Source organism: Pezoporus occidentalis, unplaced genomic scaffold (genome assembly GCF_034315485.1).
Source record: "Pezoporus occidentalis ecotype Australia unplaced genomic scaffold, CSIRO_AGI_Poc_V1 ctg93, whole genome shotgun sequence".
NCBI classification, from domain to species: Eukaryota; Metazoa; Chordata; class Aves; order Psittaciformes; family Psittacidae; genus Pezoporus; species Pezoporus occidentalis.
The window spans coordinates 9,109,092-9,125,669 of NW_026916294.1; the positions used below are offsets into that span (position 1 = coordinate 9,109,092).

General features: G+C 55.2%; 1 protein-coding gene across 2 annotated transcripts in view; it reads left to right on the forward strand.

The window, feature by feature from the left end:
- The window catches only part of LOC134157200 (phosphofurin acidic cluster sorting protein 1-like), a 42,510-nt gene extending 26,107 nt beyond the window's left edge, over positions 1–16,403 (forward strand). Inside the window, exons 3-25 of one of the 2 annotated variants that reach the window (XM_062605922.1) lie at positions 3,694–3,783; positions 4,134–4,259; positions 4,445–4,607; positions 4,715–4,806; positions 5,759–5,839; positions 6,617–6,676; positions 7,072–7,223; positions 10,912–11,005; positions 11,313–11,384; positions 11,678–11,808; positions 11,922–12,054; positions 12,174–12,278; positions 12,775–12,881; positions 13,167–13,321; positions 13,414–13,524; positions 13,603–13,705; positions 14,030–14,062; positions 14,394–14,436; positions 14,530–14,572; positions 14,676–14,817; positions 14,989–15,212; positions 15,391–15,504; positions 15,587–16,403. In XM_062605922.1, the coding sequence (XP_062461906.1) occupies positions 3,694–3,783; positions 4,134–4,259; positions 4,445–4,607; positions 4,715–4,806; positions 5,759–5,839; positions 6,617–6,676; positions 7,072–7,223; positions 10,912–11,005; positions 11,313–11,384; positions 11,678–11,808; positions 11,922–12,054; positions 12,174–12,278; positions 12,775–12,881; positions 13,167–13,321; positions 13,414–13,524; positions 13,603–13,705; positions 14,030–14,062; positions 14,394–14,436; positions 14,530–14,572; positions 14,676–14,817; positions 14,989–15,212; positions 15,391–15,504; positions 15,587–15,702 (2,490 nt within the window). In that variant the 3' untranslated portion in view covers positions 15,703–16,403. The remainder of the gene's footprint in view (positions 1–3,693; positions 3,784–4,133; positions 4,260–4,444; positions 4,608–4,714; positions 4,807–5,758; positions 5,840–6,616; positions 6,677–7,071; positions 7,224–10,911; positions 11,006–11,312; positions 11,385–11,677; positions 11,809–11,921; positions 12,055–12,173; positions 12,279–12,774; positions 12,882–13,166; positions 13,322–13,413; positions 13,525–13,602; positions 13,706–14,029; positions 14,063–14,393; positions 14,437–14,529; positions 14,573–14,675; positions 14,818–14,988; positions 15,213–15,390; positions 15,505–15,586) is intronic. The other variant, XM_062605923.1, reaches the window with a different exon arrangement.
- The last annotated feature ends 175 nt before the right edge of the window (positions 16,404–16,578 follow it).

Sequence of the window (16,578 nt, forward strand, 5' to 3'; positions counted from 1 at the left end):
TCTGACCCTGCCTGAGAGGGGCTGGCACCAGGACAGCAGCCCCAGCTCTGGAGACAGTCTGCTCCATGAATGTTTGTGAGCCGAAGAGCAGTGTAAGCCTGCCTAGAATATCTGATCGTGCAGTGATCGTGCCCTTCTGTGTGTGGCATGTGCTGTTCTCTGCTTCTTCATCTGAAAAGACCTCTGTCAAAGGACTAAGGAAGCAATCCATGTCTACAGAACATACCTGTTTCCCAGAGGTTATTGGAATGGTTAACGTTCAGTGGCTTCCAGTCTGAACTACTGTGAAAAAGGGGACTTGCTCTCCTGTTGCTTGTGTGGTTTTTAAACCCTTATTATTTGGTTTAACAGACCAGAGATGTCAGAGCGTGTCCTTTTTGTTCAGCATGGCATTAAGAGATTCAGGTGTGCCTGGCTCAGCTCCATGCAAATGCAAATCTCTGTCTGGGCACTGGAACTGATTACGGTGTGAAGGGAAACGTGGTGCTCCCTCTTGGCACAGACACACACTGTAATCCAGAAACGCCCAGTCCTGAGCCGTGAATTGAGGAAACAATCCAAGAAAGAAAAAAACAAGCCCCAGCACTCCCAGCACATGCAGCTCCTATGGCAGGAGCTCTGGGAGGGATGCAGATCCTCCTGCTCTCAGGATGTGGCTGGTGACTCAGGTTTGACCCTTGGTGCTGCTGGAGAGGGATGATGGACAGAATCTCTCTGAGTCCTACACAGAGGACCAGAATACGTTCTACAGAATAAGCCAAGCTCAGGAGCCCGTTGTCTCTGCCTGCTGCCCTGGCCCTGCTCCTTGCTGGAACTGGGATTTTTTTGCTCCTGCTTGCTATGCATGGAAGGTACATGCAGTTTTCTGTCTACACTTCACTCAACGCTTTGTTTCTAATCTTTTTGCAACCACTTGTAGGATTTTCCACTCATGCCTGAGCAACCCCAGCTGCCCCCTAACTAAATTTCTTGGGGATACTCTAATAGGCTATTTTCTCCCAAAATGCACCTTTAGCTCAAATTCCAGGTGGTGTTTTGCTGCCTGCGTTGCCCTGGTTTCCCATACTGCATTCTCCTTTTCCAGTTTGATGTGCTCTTCCAGCTCAGCCTCATGCTTTGAACAAGACCCACCGGGACAGGTTTATCCCTGAAATTGGGGATTGTTGCAAACCATTGCTGGGTACCATGCACATATGGGTGGGAGAGAAAGCTCCTGTAGGTTTTCAGTCTATTGGGTGGTGAAGATCTAACCATTCTATGACCGTGTGTGTATGTGTGTATTGATGAAAGAACGGATCTTTGGTGGACAGTCTGTCTGCAACAGATAGCAAATAGTAAATGTGCTGAAGTAAATGGTCACAGTGACCACCTATCACCTCTTGCTAAAGACATGTTCAAGAAGGAAGTGCATTCTTGGCCAGGAAAGCTCACAGATGGTGAAGGGGATGAGCTCCACCTCCTCCACTTTAGGAAAACCTTTCACTCCTGGCACGGTGGCTGGGAACAGTGCTGCAGACAGTGTAGACTGGGCCTCTTGAAAACCAAAAAGGGTTTCCCAAGAGCTTGTTTCTGCTTGAGTATCGGTGAATATCAGTAATGCTGCATCACTGCAAAATGTGGAGGCTTTTCTTACCGCCCCTCTCTAGGTGCTTTCGTTTTGTTTTTCCTGGCTAGCATGGGTAACACTAGCAATAGAGGTGCAAAAAAGGGCTTTATCAGCACCAGCCAGGCCTGCTGGATCCTGCTTCCTATCAGCAAGCTTCCTTGGTGCTCAGACATGCCTGTGTTATTGCCGTTCTCTTTGATTCCAGAGGGGATGTAACTGTGATCTCCTTCACAGTGCCACCTGCATGCTCTTGTCATGTCTTCTGGGGCTGCTGTTGTCCCATTTGCATTGGAGATCATAGAATCCCAGACTGGTTTGAGTTGGAAGGGACCTTAAAGCTCATCCAGTTCCAAACCCCTGGCACAGACAGGGACACCTTCCAATAGGCCAGGCTACTCCAAGCACCATCCAACCTGGCCTTGAACACTGCCAGGGATGGGGCAGCCACAGCTTCTCTGGGCACCCTGTGCCAGGGTCTCAGCACCCTCACAGGGAAGAATTTCTTCCTGATGTCTCATCTCAGTCTCCCCTCTGTCAGGTTAAAGCCATTCCCCCTTGGCCTGTCCCTACAGGCCCTTGTCAAAAGCCCCTCTCCAGATTTCTTGTCAGCCCCTTTAGGCACTGGAAGCTGCTCTAAGGTCTCAGTGGAGCCTTCTCTTCTCCAGGCTGAACCAGCCTGGCTTCAGAGCAGAGCTACTCCAGCCCTCAGAGCATCTCCATGGCCTCCTCTGGACTCACTCGAGCACATCCATGTCCCTCTTGTTGGCTAGTGCTGAGATGAAGAGCTCTGGGCTCTGACCTCACCTCAGCTTAGCCAAATCTGGGATTTGTCTGAGTTGCTGAAGGGACTCTGGCCATGGGTAACTTAGGATCCTGCTGGCCATGGCATCTGCCAAGATAAAGCTGGGAAGGGATGGAGATGCAGTGAGGTTCTGGGAAGGACCCAATTCCTTTGTGCTGCTGTGCCTATTTGTTTAGCTTTGACCCATCTGCTCACAAGCTCACAGTGTAAATGAAGGAGTGCTCACAACAGCCATGGTAACTGATTCTCAACAGCAGCTGTGCTGGCCTAGCCTGTTGCCTCCCTAAATCAATGTCTCAGCTTGCTGGCCCATTCCCAAGGAGGCAGGAAAGAGTGAGGAACCACCATGAGCTATTTTATACTTGGAGCTGGTCCCACAGCCCTGGAGTGACACAGCTAGTAAGCACAGGCCTTCTGGGGAGTCTGTGAGTTGTGCCACCCTGCAACCAACAGAGCCTGGTGCATGCAGGCAGCATTTTTCATCCCCAAGTCATTCAGTGTCTCTGTCAGCAGCCAAGCTGTGCAGATAGTAAAGACAGAACAGAATCACAGAATCAACCAGGTTGGAAAAGCCCTTCAAGCTCACTCAGTCCAACCGTGCCCCAGCACTGCCAAGGCCACCACTAACCCATGGCACTGAGGGCCTCGTCTACCCGGTTTGTGAACACTTTCAGGGACAGTGATTCCAGCACTGCCCTGGGCAGCCTGTTCCAATGCCTGACTGCCCTTTGGGGAAGGAACTGTTCCCAATATCCAGCCTAAACCTCCCCTGGTGCAGCTGGAGGCCGTTTCCTCTTGTCCCATCCCTTGTTCCTTGGGAGCAGAGCCCAGCCCCCTCCTGGCTCCATCCTCCTTTCAGACAGTTGCAGAGAGCGATAAGGTCCCCCCCTGAGCCTTCTCCACACTAAACTCCCCTTGGTCCCTCAGCCATTCCCCATCACACTTGTGCTCCAGGCCCTGCACCGGCTCTGTTGCCTTTCTCTGGACCTGCTCCAGAGAAGTAAAGGAAAGAGTTGCAGTGGGCATGTGGTTCGAGTGCCTCTCTTACTGCCCTCTTGGGGCAAAGAACCATTTATATACATGGAGCGATAAGGATTGTTGTCCAAGGAAAAGGCTAGGAGTTTTCTGAGACACAGCTGGGCAAGTGGCGTGGAACAGAACAGAGTCAAGACACTGACTCTTTCCTTGTGGACTGTGAACACCAGTGACTTGTGTGTGTGGTGCACTGGAGTGCCTGGCCAGGATGCTCCAGCTTAGCTGTGTGTATCTGCCTATCTTGTTGTAGGGTTCAAAGCGAGTCCTGAGATCAAATGAATACGTCCTCCCGCCTGGTGGCCTGATGGAGACCGAGCTAGAGCTGACCTTCTCACTGCAGGTACCTTGTGTTGCCTGGTCACTTGGGTCCCTCATGCTCCCCTCACCTGGCATTCCTCAGCAAGCACAGCTTTGGGGGTTCAGTGTGAAGGGGGCAGCCTCTAAGGAGGGGCTTCCTGTGGTTGCCCGTGCTCAGATCACAACAGCACAGATTCCTGCTGCTGGCCAGCTGCTCCATTGCTTCAGGGGTGGTTGTGCTGGGGATTTAGAGAATGATGTGGAGCGGAGGTGGCCTTTGAGGGGTACCTCAAAGTTCAACAGGTCTGTGCATCAGCACTAGGAAGGAGGTTTTTAGCTGGGTGTCACACTGAGCCCTGCCTTCATGCTGCTGTCTTCCCTGTGCCTCCTCAGTACCCACACTTCCTCAAGAGAGATGGCAACAAGCTACAGATCATGCTGCAGCGGAGGAAGAGGTACAAGAACCGCACAATCCTGGGCTACAAGACCCTTGCAGTGGGCATCATTAACATGGCTGAGGTATGGGGTGCTGGGAGCAGAGAGGAGTGAACGTGGCTTCCCTGTGCCAGCACCAGGAAGGGAGCTGGGGCGGGGGCAGGCGCTCAGAGCTGGGAGTGCTCTGGCTTGTTGGGTAGCTGTAAGACAGGGGTGGGCTACCAGCTGCTATTGTGTCACCCTGGCAGGGGTCTTGTCCGTCTGTCTAGGTGATGCAGCACCCAACGGATGGCGGGCAGCTGCTGGGCCTCCACAGCAACATGAAGGACGTGAACATCCGAGTGGCTGAAATCAGCATCTACTCTTTGTCCAGTCAGCCCATTGACCATGAGGATGGGAACGTTCCTTCAGGTCCTAAAATCAAAGCTTCAGGTGTGTTAGTGCTCATCACAGACCTGAAGGGAACTGCCTGCCTTCACTTCACTGGAGCTGCGGCAGGTGTCATGCTTAGCTGTGGCATCTGCACTGTCTGCTTTCAGATCGCTCCCCAGACATCGATAACTACTCTGAAGAAGAGGATGACAGCTTCTCCTCAGAGCAGGAAGCCAGCGACGATGCTGTGCAGGGTCAGGTAAGGGAGAACCTGGCAAGGTGGCTCATGTCCTGCTCCTGTTTCTGCAGCAAGAGTCGGGGCTGAGGGTCTTGATCACTCTGAGCCCTCTCAGCTCCTTTGTAAACAGTTGTCATGGTTTCAGAGGGCAGAGAGCCACAATACCTGGCAGCAGGAGGGACTGTGGGCTGCTGGCAAGTCCATGGTGGGGCAAGGGACTTTGGAGATCCATAGGTCTCACCCATGTGTTCTTGGAGCTGTCTGATCTGCAGCATAAAACCCTTGCTGAGTCCCCTCTATCTCGCACCATGCTTCTCTCCTGGATCCCTGTGATAACAGGCCAGATAACAGGCTCTCTCCAAGAGAGAGCAGAGATTTTAGGAAGTACAGTCTGGGTCTGACAATGGTCAGAGGTGACAGACCTATCCCAGCCCTGTGATAAGCTATGCTACTGCTGTTTGCTGTCCTCTTGTTGTGGTGTCTACACTCAAGGCCAAAAAAGGCTTGTGGTAGCATGCCAGTCAAGCACAGGGACAAACCCTGCTCAGGGCATTCCTTGTCCCATCATGCTGGGTTCACACATCAGGGCTGTGTCCCTGGGAGTTGTGCGTGTTGTTGAGACTGATCCCTGGAAGGATGCTTTTTGGGAGCCCTGAGCAAACCCTAGAGACGAGAGAACAGGACAACCCAGCGAGGCTAGTGAGCAGTTTTATGTTGTAACAAGAACTGCTGCAGAAAGCTGCTGTATCTCCTCTGCATACTGCTGGAACATGTTCCTCTGGAGGGGCAAAAGAAGGAGGTCTGTTGGGGGGCAGTGTTAAGGAGGGAAAAGGAGCTGCATAGGGAGAGGTGACCGAACTGAGAAACAAGACTGGGAGCAGAATGGACAAAAGCTTTTAAAAATGGGAAATGTGGGAGATGCCACTCCCTGCACTCTGCGTTGCTCTCATGTGCTGTGATGTTTTACCTGCAGGATCTGTTTGATGAAGAGGATGACTTGAGGAAAACCAAGAAGGCTAGGAGGAAAATGATCCGAACCACATCAATGACCAGAGTAACATCAGCATTTACTGAGTGATCAAAGAAATGGAAGGGATTCTCTTCCTCCCCTCCTTGCAGGGAGTGAGAGGGCTCTGGGGGGGAGGGGGTGCTAGCACTGATGCAGAGCAGGGAAGAGAGTCCTTGGCTCTGAGAAGAATTAGCAAACCTCTTCCCATTAATGAGTTAGCTTGCTGCTCGGAGCTGTCCCACCTCATGATCTGTATTGGGTTTAGTCTGGCTTCATATCAAGGATAGTCTGGGTGCAGCACAGTCTTGACTTGCTGCTGTGGCATGGTCTTCTCTCTTTCCTCCCTGAGGAAGGGGAAGGTTGGCTCTAGAAAGGGTGAACCATCAGCAAGTCCTCTGCCTGTCAGCAGCAGGGGGGAGCTACCCTGCTCTCCAAGCATTTCCTGATCCCTGTCTCCTTCAGCGCTGCAGTTGCCTGGGCACCTTCTTCCTGAGTTTGTTCCCCATCTTTTCTTGCTTGAAGGCAGCATTCCTCAACTAGATGGTTCGGGGAGAAAGGGGATTTAAATGGCAAGAAAGTGCTATTCCAGCCTGGAGCAGATAGAGTCTGAGTCCTTGTGCCCTCCATCATGCCCAGATACAACAGCTTCTTGCAGAGTCCAGATTTAGTCCAAATCCTACAGCAGATTTAAAGAGCAAGGGAAATCATAGCTGACCTTGGGCCCATGGGCCCAGAAAGGAGCTGAAGGCACGTTAAAGAGAGCAGTGGCCTCCATGTTAGTCACCTTGGAAGTGGTTTGACAGGGGTTTGTTTTTGTTTTAGCAACCAAACTTCAAGCAGAAATTTGTGGCTTTGCTGAAGAGATTCAAAGTGACTGAGGAGGTAAGAAGCAGGAAGGCTGCTGCACATGTGTAGATGTCAGAGGGCTGGTTCCCACTCAGTGGGAGTACAAGGCATGAGGTGCATGGTGCCCAGGGCTGTTACCAGAGGTGGTGTGAGACATGGCCCTGACTGGGCCTTGTGTTTTCCAAACCATCTTGCCTCAAGACGGCAGCTCTGAGCCTCATGCTCAAATCAAACCCACCTTCCTGTTGGGGAGAGGGGCCAGGGGAGGAAGGGTGCTGTCACCTGATTGTTCCACAGCCTGGGTTTGACTCCCTGAGGTGGGAAAGGTGCTGTGGTGTGTGCCTCATGGCTGGGAGGGAGCTTGTGCCTGGTCTGGCCTGGGATGCAGGTGACTCCGTATCTCTCACTGCTCTCTGGGCTTGGTCCCACAGGTCCTGGACTCTGACCCTGTAGACCAGACCCAAGAGGTGGAAGAGGACTTGGGCTTGCTCTACGACAGCCTGGAGGAGTGCAACAACAGTGACAGCGGCCCAGAGATTGAGGACAATGAGAGTGTACACAGCACACCCAAGCCCACCCTGAGGTAAGAGTTGCAGGCAGTCACAGGCTGACAGGTCTACAGGACCTGGAGGAATGCCCTGCACTTCTCTGTTGCTTGGGCTAATGTCAGCATTGCCTTGCCTCTACTCCCATCACCATCTTCTGTTGGCACCACTGAGCTCCTCACTTGCATATCCTGTTTAACAAACTCAAAACTGTCCATTAAAACTGACTGCCTGCACATTTAATCTCATCTAATTTCCTAGCAGCCCAGCATCTGACACTGACCTGCTGGAAGAGTACCTGCTTGATCTGGGCCCCCAGTCTTCCCAGCTCTCATATCTTTTATCTGACAGTCTTGGCTTTCTCAGGGCCCTCCATGGCTGTCTTTTGAGCACTTTGTGACTGGTTGGGCCAATCCTTGTGTCCCTATGAAGTCTGCATGCTGCATTCCCACCCTTTGTGGCGACCATCGGTAGTCAGCAGCGTTCCTCACCCCATTCCCCAGGCACCCAGTGGCTTAACTTGCTCTGCCAGAAGCAGCTGGCTTGGCACAGAGGTCTCCAGTGGACCGTGCAGTGAAAGCAGGCTTCTCTCCCATGTGCTCTGTGTTCACCTGGCCTCTTTGCTCATGGCTGTTCTGTTTCCCCGCTGTCCTCTTGTGAGAAAGTTGCCTTTAACTGTCTTCCTATTCAACTGCCTCACAGTGCACTGAGTCTCCTCTAGCCAAGTCAAGCTTACTTGTCCTTGATGTTTCTATAGTTCTCTATTTAAATATCATCTGGATTAGTTGGAATCCCTGCTGAAGGTACGTAGGTAGGGGTACCAGACTTGGTCTAGCCACAGGCAAATTGTTTGGTATTAAATCTGCTGGCTTCAGTGGGGAGGAAACAGGAATGTGACAGAAGTCGTGTTTTCCACAAACACACAAGTGGTTGTGAAGGAGGCAGCAGGCATGTGGGCAAGGTGGTCTGCTGGACCTCCAAAAGGAGTTCCACAGGGTCTCTCATCAAAGGAAACAAAGGTGCTGTGGGAGGAAAAGGAAGGCCTTTTTGTGGTCAGATAATGGTTTGTGCATGTAAACCGTAAGAAAAGTCTATTGAGAGGATTTAAACATAAGACCCTGTCCTGGTTCTGCAAGTGCCTGCTTGCAAGCATCTGGTCACTGGGAGGGCATCCCAGAGTCAGTGCTGGTTTGTGCTTGTACCTGCCCTTACAGCCTTCCTCAGGTGTTTGCTGCTGTCTCTGGTGGGACAGCCTCTTGGGCTCTGGGCTGTTTCTCAGTCTGTTATTAAGCATCTTTCCAGCTTGGTTTGCTCTGGAGTGCCCCAGTTTCTGAGAGTGCTGAGTGTGTATCCCCTTGAATTCAGATCACTGCCTCTGTAAACTTGCAAAGGAGATGCAGGAGGTGACTGCCAAGGTGGCCAGTGTAGACTGCATGGTTCCAAGGCCCTGCATAGCCACCTCAGCTGATGATGACCTCCCAGCGCAGCCTGTAAATTCAAGATGTGATCCTCATGCTGGGTTTATTTACTCTCATAGACAGCCTTGCTAGACACTGAATGTCTGTGGAGCAAGGTAGTCCTTAAGGGTGAGCAGTAGCCAATGCCTTGGGTTGGCCCACTGGTGTTGGGAGCAGATAGCCATCCATTTGGTCAGCCAGGGAGGCTGCCTCTGCACTGGTGTGAAACTGGAGCTGGAACTTAGGCTGTTAGGTCAGTCAGAGTCTTTGATTGAAGATCAGAAGGGAAGGAGCAATTGTCTCCATAGGTGACTGGGAGAATGGGTGGGGGATAAGGGGCTCATTCATTGAAAACAGAAGGGAGCTGTTCAGAAGGACTGGGATTTACCTAGATCTCAACCTGCAGAGACTCAGACTCAATCATTCATATAGGACAGCCTTTAAACTGCAGGACAGGGAGAGCTGAGAACCATGAAAACTTCTGAACTGCAAGTGAAATAGGCCAGAAAAAGACACAGCTTCCGTGAGGAGCAGGGAGACAGCTCCATTTAAATGGGGTGTTGAAAGCCAGACCAAGTGTATACAACTCCAATGTCTAGCAAAAAGGGGTATTGTCTGTGTGGATTGAAATTGCTGGCTGAGAAAAGGCAAGTGTAGACTGTACAGGGGGTTGACAGTGCCTGAGATCCTGGAGCAGCAACTGGGAGGGGTGGAGAGAGCTGAAATCTGTTAGTGACAAACAGGAGACATCATTTATCCCTGTGTGACCTGGAGGAAGTGTCCCACCGGGCACGATTCTGACTGTAAACCTGGAGCTTTGGTAAATGAACGTGTCATGAAGCAGCTGCTCATGGAGCCAGTGAGAGGAAAATTGAGTCTTACTTCTCCTAGCCAGTGCCCAAACACTGCTGCTGAAGTGGTGCTCTGGGGTGGGGACCATCATTTACCGAGGGGAAATGTCCTTGTAGGAGCAGTGAAAGCAAAGGAACTCTTGTGCCTGGCAGCACAGCATGCTGTACACAGGGGAGGAAACGTGTGAAAAGGGAAGTGAAAGGAGCAGCCAGGATGTTCAAAGGTCTGTAGGTATCCTGCAGAAAGCTGCAGATAGATCCAGATGGGGGCAATAGAAAACAACGGAAACTCTGGCAGAGTCCTAACAGGAAAACTGCTCTATGTCCTACACCTCTGTGGCCATCCCTGGAAACCTGCAGTCTTGTATCCCCATCTGCAAGAGGAACTTTTCCTGGGAGCTAGTGAGCAAATACATCCTTAGCTTAGAGTGAGTAGCTCAGATCTGCCGCAGGGAGGTCACACATTGCAGGTGGGCTGCAGCTGCTGCAAGGGTTCTGGGAAAGCTGGCAGGTGAGATCCAGTGATGGAGCCTGATTGCTTCCTGAAGACAGGTCTTTGGGCAGCCCATAGGATGTGGAGGCAGTCCTTGGCAAAGAAATAATGGGTGGAAAAACGGAAACAAAGGTAGAAGCTAACACCATGGTGGCAAAGACAGTCCTGGTCCCCCAGGAGAGTTTCTGTGTTGGGATTTGGGAGCAGGACCTTGGAGCTGCGCTATGTAACTCCAGCAAAACATCAGCTCAGAGACCTAAAAGGCAAATTTAAGTGCTGGGAGCAAAACAGGACATTGCTGTGCTACTGAGGGGTGGTTCTGTGTGCAGGGATAGCTCTGTGGCCTTCAGAGCCTCTGGAAGGGGGAAAGCAGAAAGGGAAGGTGGAAGCTGCTGCTCAACTGCAGCAGCAGCAGGAAGAGGCTAGGAGCCTGGAAAAGGGAGAGCAGAAAGAAAGGCAACAGACATCTGTGGAGGCCGTGGTGGAGCCTCTAGAGGGGACAGAGAGGTTCAGCAGCAAGATGGAGCTGTGGTGTTGACAGATACCATATACCAGGGAGACGGGCAAGGTGGTGGTTCCTCACCCTGCACTGCAGAGGTTTCACTGCTGGCTGTGAAGCAGGGACCTCAGCTCCCTGGGGTCCCAGGTCTAGGCTTGTTGATCTGGGATGGTCCTGCCCTGTCCCTGCACCCAGCATCACTGCAGCAGACAGGGCTGTGTGGGGCTGGCAGGTCCATTCCTAGGCTGTGCGTTGCTCGGCCACTTGGGTGTGTGGCCCACCGGGACCTCTCCACAGTGCTCTGTGCTTGGGACAGGCCAGCGGGGGTGTGCTGGGATCATGGTGACTTTGTTCCTCTCTTATTCCTGCCTTTTTCTCTCCCATCTGTCTGTCTGTCCGTCCGTCCGTCTGTCTGTTTCTCTGCAGGCGTTTCTTTGAGGGAGTCTCTCATTCTGGTTCCCAGACTGAGATCGGCAGTCTGCACAGCCAGAAAGGGCAGGATCAAGAGGCGGGCAGCCCTGTGAGTTACATCACCACCATCACCATCACCTCTTGCCCCCTTCCCTCCCCAGACAGCCCCGCATCCCCACAGTGCCTGCAGCTCCCTCCGAGACCACAGCTCCAGGCAGCACCGGCCTGGGGCTGCTTCTTCCCTTCTTTCCTCTTCTTTTTCCCAGTGCAGGCAGAGAGGTAGTGATGGGGGGGCATCCTCTGGGGCCGGTCCCAGGGGGACACGGGGCTCCCCTGTGGGAGCCAGGCATGGGTCACTGGCTGCTGCCCTGCTTGGGGTGATTCATCCTTCCCTGACCCCAGTCCTTGTCCCTCAGGGCGAGCCAGACAAGCGGAAACCAGGAACGCTGCGGCCACAGGAGGAGCCAGGAGTGGAAGTCCCTGCAGTGGTGAGTCCAAGCTATGGGATGTGGAGCAGGGCTGGAGCTCCCTCAGGCCCTACCTTGCTTTCTGGGGTAGCAGGAGTGCCCACCAGCCTGGGACCAGGGCTGCGGGGGGACGGGTAGATTGAGCTGGAGAGCAGCAAGAGTGGAAGGAGGGTAAGGGTCTGCAAGAGATGCAGCCCAGCCCCCTCAAGCCCTGCAGCCTTGGCTCTCCAGCAGGGCCCCCATCCTTGACCCATGGGCGCAGGAAGCGGGGCAGGGAAAGCAGTTTGTGTGACGTGACCGTGTGTCACCCTCAGGAGCTGGCCACAGAGGAGCCGTGTTCCCGGCTGGCCCCCCCAGAGGCTGCCACGAGGGAGAGCAGTGTGGACAGGCTGGCCCAGCTGGGCCCTGGCACCAAAGCCGAGCTCCCCAGTGCCGTGTCCCCCAGGTAAGGCACATCCGTGCCCTGTGCCACGGCACACGGTGGCTCCCTGGAGCAAGTGGGGGTTGATGGAGGTGACGTTTCCTCAGCGGTGTTCCTCTCCTGTTCCTCTCTCACAGCAAGGCCGAGAGCAAGCAGCTGTGGCGTCCCCGCAGCACCTCCGTGAAGGACCGGCAGAGCTCAAAGGGACAGGGCGGCCGCACCAGCAGCCTGGACAGTGAGAGCTCTCCAGACTCGTGGCACAGCACCCAGGTGAGCCCATGGGAGCCACCTCACCTGGAGGCTTCTCAAGAGCCCTGCTTGTCCTTCAGCCGCAGGCAGAGCAGCCCAGGCAGCAGCCGGGGTTAAGCTTTGTGGTGATGCTGTTGTAGGTGCCCCGAAAGTCTGTTTATGATCAGCTGAACCAGATCCTTGTCTCTGATGAGCAGCTGCCCGAGAGCATTGTGCTGGTGAATGTCGCTGAGTGGCAGGGCCAGGTGAGTTGTGTGATGGGAGCTGGGTGCCTGGGGGAAGCTGTAACCAGAGTCTCAGGTGAATGCAGGCACCTGAAGTGCCACAGAAGGATTTTGGAGTGCCTCAGTGGGAAACAGCAAGAGAAGGGAATGAACAGAGGGGGGGTCTGAGCCTAGAACTGGACCCTGCTTTGGAATGGAAGGATTTAAATCGGAGGGTCCCTGGACCAAGCCCTTTATCTCAGGGAGCAGAGCCTGGTTCTTGGGACAGTTTTGCATTTGCCATCGCAGGGTGGTGGCTGTTGTGCTCAAAGAGGTGCTTGGGCAGCCGCTCTGGAGCAGAGCCAGGAGGAGCAGGGATGCTCAGGCATGTAGCCAAGGGTGGCTGGGTGCTTTTAGCCTCCCTGCATGGGGACCGGGACCCCTGATCTATCCCAGGGGACACAGGGGTCAGGCAAGCATGGGCTGGTGCTGGTCAACCAGCCCCTGGGTGCCTTAACCCAAGCTCTCTGCATTGCAGTACGTGAGTGAGCAGCTCCAGGCACACAAGCAGTTGGTCGTGTCCACCTGCTCCGTGGCAGACATCCAGGCAGCCTTCAACACCACTGTCTCCCGCATCCAGCGATAGTGAGTACAGCTCAGGCTCAGCCTGATGCCTTCCTATGACTTCAGAGAAGGGCTGGAAAAGGCTCTGGCTTCCCCACGGCTCATTAGCATCCGTTGGGTCTGTGGACAAAACATAGGAGCAGGTGTAGGCCCTGGGGAGAGAGGGGCAGCCCAGTGCTGGTTTTGCCCATAGCAGTGCTTGGCAACCTGGAAATGGTTAGCAAGGGGTTTCTGGTGCTGGGGGGGGCTGACCCCTCTGCTGAGCCACTGCTTGTCCCTCACTGTCTGTTCCTCTCCCTTTGGCAGCTGTAACTGTAACTCCCACATGCCTCCCCCAGTGAAGGTGGTGGTGGCAGGCGACCAGAGCTACCTGAGCGTTGTCCTGCGTTTCTTCGTGGAGCAGCTGGCCAGCAAGACGCCCGACTGGCTCAACTACCTTCGCTTCCTGCTTGTGCCACTGGGTGAGAGCCCCCGTGAGCCGGGCCTCGGTTTGTCCTCTCCTACCACCCTGGGCTTTCCTGCCTGGAGCCAGCCTTGCCCTTCTCACCCACAGGCTCTCACCCTCTGGCCAAGTACCTGGCCTCGGTGGATAACAAGTACAGCACTCTCTTCCTTGACACAGCGTGGCGGGAGCTGTTCAGCAGGGCTGAGCCACCCATCGCAGGTGAGGACCTGGGCTCAGCAGTGCTCTGAAGGGGAGCCCAGCTGCCAGCGAGGCCCTCATACCTCTTTGCTCCCACAGACACTGTGGACATCGCGGGCCGTGTTGCCCAGTTCATCGCTGGAGCCAGCCTCTCTCACCAGCTCCCCATCTCAGAGGCTATGCTGACCTACAAGCAGAAGAGGTGAGCGTTGCCCCGGAACATCCATCCTGCCTCATGGTCCCAGTCTGGGGATAGGCTATGGGAGACAGGGGACAAGCGAGCGAGGCCCCGTGCTCTCCTCTGTGCTGAAGGGAGTGGGGTTCACAGTGACAGGCCTGTGGTGCTACCCCCTGCCACCCCCCCGGTGCGCTCGGCCCTGTGACAGCCCCAGCGGTGGGGACTGGCTGCCAGGGCTGGGCTGGGCTGGGCTGGGGGCCGCGAGCTGGCACTGTGCTGCCCGGGGGTTGATGCTCGTGTTCCGGCTGCACTCTCACCTCTCCCTTCTCTTGGTTTCTGGCACCCAAGGAAGAGAAGTCTCTATTTTGATTTTTATATCAGGTATTGGCTTGTGCTTGCTGTGCCGCTGCCTGGTTCCCCCCCTTCTCCCCCATGTGCGTCCATCCCTCTTGCTGTGCAGAGGAGCTGTGACCCCCAAAATGGGGCAGAGCTGCCCTCCCGCATGCAAGCCCTCCCCCAGCACTGGAGGGGACAACTCCTTGCCTCCTTGTGTAGTGTGCCCTGTGCTGCCATGTTGGGAACAGGGGTTCCATGGGAGGGAAGGCAGAAGAGACAGTCCTGGTGGCTGTGAGCTAGTGTGGGGGTCCCTTGGCCACAATGCACTCGGTGCTCAGCACACCCAAACCCTGACCAGCCTCTCTTCCTTATGCAGCCCCGATGAGGACTCCTGCCAGAAGTTTGTACCCTTTGTGGGGGTGAGTGTGTTGTGGGGCCAGTGGGCAGTTTGGGCTGGGGGGAGAGGGGTAGTGTTCTGCCCTGCTGATGCTGGGGATCATCTGCCCTTGCAGGTGGTAAAGGTGGGCCTGGTGGAGCAGTCTTTCAGTGCCTCTGGTGAGTCCCTGTGAGCCCACAGACCCTGGGTCCCTTCTGCTTCACCTTTGTTGGTGTCCCCCAGCCTGTTCCCCCCCTCCCAACCCACACTTTTCCCCCCCAGTGGACTCAGATGATGCCACAGTCTGCACCCCATCCCTGCTGAGCTCAACACCAACTGCCAGTGGAGCAGCCCCCTACGGCAAAGAGACTGTGAGCACCCCACCACCCTCCCCGTCCGTCAGCAGTGGCCTCTCCGGTGCTGGGTAAGGAAGCCCCACGCAGCCTTGAGATGCTGGGGTGGGAAGGTTTGGGATGTTCGTGGCAAGGCTGCCACATCCTGGAGTTACGGGGCCAGGGTGTTCCCAGAGCTGTGGGGAGGGAGAGGAGCAAGGACAGCCACCAGTGTGCTGCATGGTGCTGCCTGTCTTGCCCAGGTCTCTGAGCCCTGGTGTGGAGGTGATGGGCCTGCAGGTGGACTACTGGACAACACAAGGGCTGGACAGAAAGAAGGAGGGCGAGAAGCGGGAGACGGGTATCAAGAACACACTCAAGAGCAACTTCCGCTCACTCCAGGTCAGCCGCATCCCCGGCACGGGGGAGCTGGTGTCCCCTAGCACCATGGCCATGACCGTGGTCACCAAGGAGAAGAACAAGAAAGGTAACCAAGCCCACCCTGGGGTGCTTTCCTGCTGCAGGGCCACAGTCTCTTGCTAAAAGGGCAGGGGGGAGCCCGCAGGAGGGCAGGGCTGGGACCTGGCCAGCCCTGGGGTGAGGGCTCCCACCCAGGGCCAAGCGGAGACATCCTGACATTGGTCCTGTCTGTCCTTGGCTCCCAGTGATGTTCCTGAGCAAGAAGCCAAAAGAGAAGGACCTGGAGCCTAAAAGCCAAGTCATCGAAGGGATCACACGCCTCATCTGCACAGCCAAGCACCAGAACACCATGTTGCGAGGTGAGGGGGCTGGAGGGGAGCAGAGCAAGTGGCACAGGCTGGCTGTGGTGGGGCTGCGCCTCACCGCACCCTCTTGTCTCAGTCTCCATAGATGGGGTGGAGTGGAACGATGTGAAGTTTTTCCAGCTGGCAGCACAGTGGCCAACACACGTCAAGTACCTCCCCGTGGGCATCTTTGGCTACTCGAAGAGTGTGTGAGAGGCAGGGCAGCCCTGGGATGGAGCTGTGGAGTGTCGCAGGAGGAGACAGGGAGATGGACTCACTCTTGTTCCCTCTCTTCTGCGGCCCATCCCCTGCCTGCTCTGCAGCAGAAGATCCCAAACCTGCACCACTCTCTGTGAGCCAAGACCCACGAAGGTGAGGCCAGTGAGACTGGGGCCATGCACCTTCCAACACCAGCCAGGGCACCATGCCATCCGCCTCCTGTGACCCCCAACAGCAGCCTGGGACAAGGAACCCAGGAAGGGCTGTGGGCCCCGCTCTGCCCAAGTCTGCTCCCGGCGCACCGGGGTCCCAGCTGGGCTGGGCCCAGGCAGGTTCCTGGTGCTGGAGCCAGCAGGATTGCTCATGGGGAGAAGAGGTGCTGAGCAGTGCCCCCCAGCACCACACTGCCCCTCGCCAGCCCCACGCTGCCAGGCCTGGCCCTGCCCTACAGGGCTGAGCCGCGGCAGCTTTTCTAGTCCCCTGCAGCCCCACTGCTGTGGCCGGCACGGTGCTGCTGCGGCTGCGGTACCCCGATCCCCCAGCGCTGCCCTGCGGTGCTCCCATGCACAGGGCACGTGGACACCGGTTTTGGTTGGTTTGTTTTGTTTTTTTTTTTACAAGATTCTATTTTTTTTAAATTTATTGTACGGTTCCTTTTCGGGATTAATTTTAATAAATTAATGCTGGTACCATTACGGCAGGGTACGTGTGTGTCCATCAGTGCCCCAGGACAGGGCTGGACACAGCTGGCAGAGTGTGTGCACAGGGCACAGCTACCACTGCAGCAAGCACAGAGGACGGGGCTGTTGGGCACAGCAGCCAGTGAGTGACCTGGCCATGCTCCAGCCACGGGGAAGCTGAGCTCCACGA